At 42.6% G+C, this 1,775-nt stretch overlaps 1 protein-coding gene across 1 annotated transcript; it reads left to right on the forward strand.

The window, feature by feature from the left end:
* Positions 1–1,514, forward strand: LOC129301017 (UDP-glycosyltransferase 88F5-like). The gene has a single exon (XM_054939597.1). It carries the CDS (start codon positions 235–237, stop codon positions 1,366–1,368), a length of 1,134 nt encoding a protein of 377 aa, XP_054795572.1. The 5' UTR covers positions 1–234; the 3' UTR covers positions 1,369–1,514.
* Positions 1,515–1,775: the final 261 nt, after the last annotated feature.

The following is a 1,775-nucleotide window of genomic DNA, read 5'->3' on the forward strand; positions in this document are numbered from 1 at the left end:
AAGAATAGTTCTGTATCCAGCTCCAAGTTTTGCTCACTTGGTCTCCATGGTTGGATTCGGAAAGCTTATCTTGCAGCATCAACCGCATTTATCCATTGTCATCTTGGTCCCATCCATGCCTTCTGCTCATACTTCTTCTTCTTCATCATACATCAGTGATCTCTCTGTGGCTGGAATTCCCATCTCTTCCTTTCTCTCCCTTCCCTCCAAGTTACAGTCTATGATTCTGTCGCCATGAATGCTCTCAATGTTCTTGATGCCCTAGAAACTTTATCTTCCTCCTTCACCATTTTGGCTCTCGTCACCTCAGCTCCTCATCAGAACTTGAACACCCACATCCCCATCTTCTGCTACTTCACTTCATGTGCTTCTGCTCTGGCTTTTTTCCTCTACTTACCCACCTTCCATAGCCAAACCACTAAAAGCTTCACAGATCTCAGAGAGACTCTCTTGGATTTTCCTGTTTTGCCTTCTCTCAGTGCTTCTAACGTCCCTGAACCTGTGCTGAACCGAGAAAGCCCCTCCTACCAATTTTTTCTGTGTTTTGCTTCTTCTCTACTGAAATCCAAGGGATTGATAGTGAACACCTTCAATTTTCTTGAACCACGCACTGTTCAAGCTATAACAGATGGTGATTGTGTCCCAAATGATCAAACCCCCCCAATTTTCTGCATTGGTCCATTGATTACGAGTGCTAAAGATCATGCTATTGCCAGCTCAACTTCTGATTATGATGAAGCGTCCAATTGCATGGTATGGTTAGATAAGCAGCCTAGTGAAAGTGTTGTGTTCTTGTGTTTTGGAAGTAAGGGCGTGTTCTCTGAAGCTCAGATAAAAGAAATAGCTATTGGTTTAGAAAGGAGCCGCCACAGATTCTTGTGGGTAGTGAAAAGTCCTCAGGGTCTGAACACAGAACCCAAATTGGATGAACTGTTACCGCATGGTTTCCTAGAGAGAACCAAAGAGAAAGGTCTGGTTGTGAAATCATGGGCCCCACAGAATGCAATTCTCAGGCACGAATCAGCTGGTGGGTTCGTGACACACTGTGGTTGGAACTCAGTGTTGGAAGCAGTGAGCTATGGTGTGCCAATGGTGGCTTGGCCACTGTACGCAGAGCAGCATATGAACAGTGTGATTTTGGTGAAGGAGATGAAAGTGGCACTAGCAGCAAGGGATGGAAGCAGAGAAGGGTTGGTGAGTTCAGATGAGGTAGAGAGAAGAGTAAGGCAATTGATGGAAATGGAAGAAGGGAAAGTTATGAGATGCAGGATTTTGGAGATGAAAGCCATGGCCATCAATGCTTGGTGTTCAGGTGGGTCCTCTTTAAATGCATTCATTGACTTGGTGAGCTCTTGGAAGCGTGGTTGACCAACTTATGCTTACCCTTCACTGAATTTGTCCAACTTCATTTTATTTATTAATGATCAATCATCAAACGGTGCCTTGGGAGAAACCGAGAGAGAAAGTAGCACAATGGATTACCCATTCTGGACCTGTTTATCTTTCTGTTTAATTAGAACGTTCTTTTTCAAGAGTTATTTTGTTTTTTTGTTTTTAATGATACCTGAAACTGTATTGTAATAAAGAACCCAAAACATTTAGTTCACATACATAGTTTGATTCTTTTTGCCATCGACCATCTCAGCATCCACCACCGCCCTCTAATAGGATTGGGGTTGATCAAAAGCACAAAAACTTTCTATATTGTCTTAGACATACTATTTGAAGAAACAAAGTTAATAGGATGTTTCTCGCATTAAGAATGTTTGAGACTC

This window comes from Prosopis cineraria, unplaced genomic scaffold (genome assembly GCF_029017545.1).
Source record: "Prosopis cineraria cultivar Desert tree isolate PC_DT_omini unplaced genomic scaffold, ASM2901754v1 PC1850, whole genome shotgun sequence".
NCBI classification, from domain to species: domain Eukaryota; kingdom Viridiplantae; phylum Streptophyta; class Magnoliopsida; order Fabales; family Fabaceae; genus Prosopis; species Prosopis cineraria.

What these genes read in the sequence shown, in the direction of transcription:
- LOC129301017 (XM_054939597.1), top strand. Translation starts at nt 235, where the DNA reads ATGAATGCTCTCAATGTTCTTGATGCCCTAGAAACTTTATCTTCCTCC.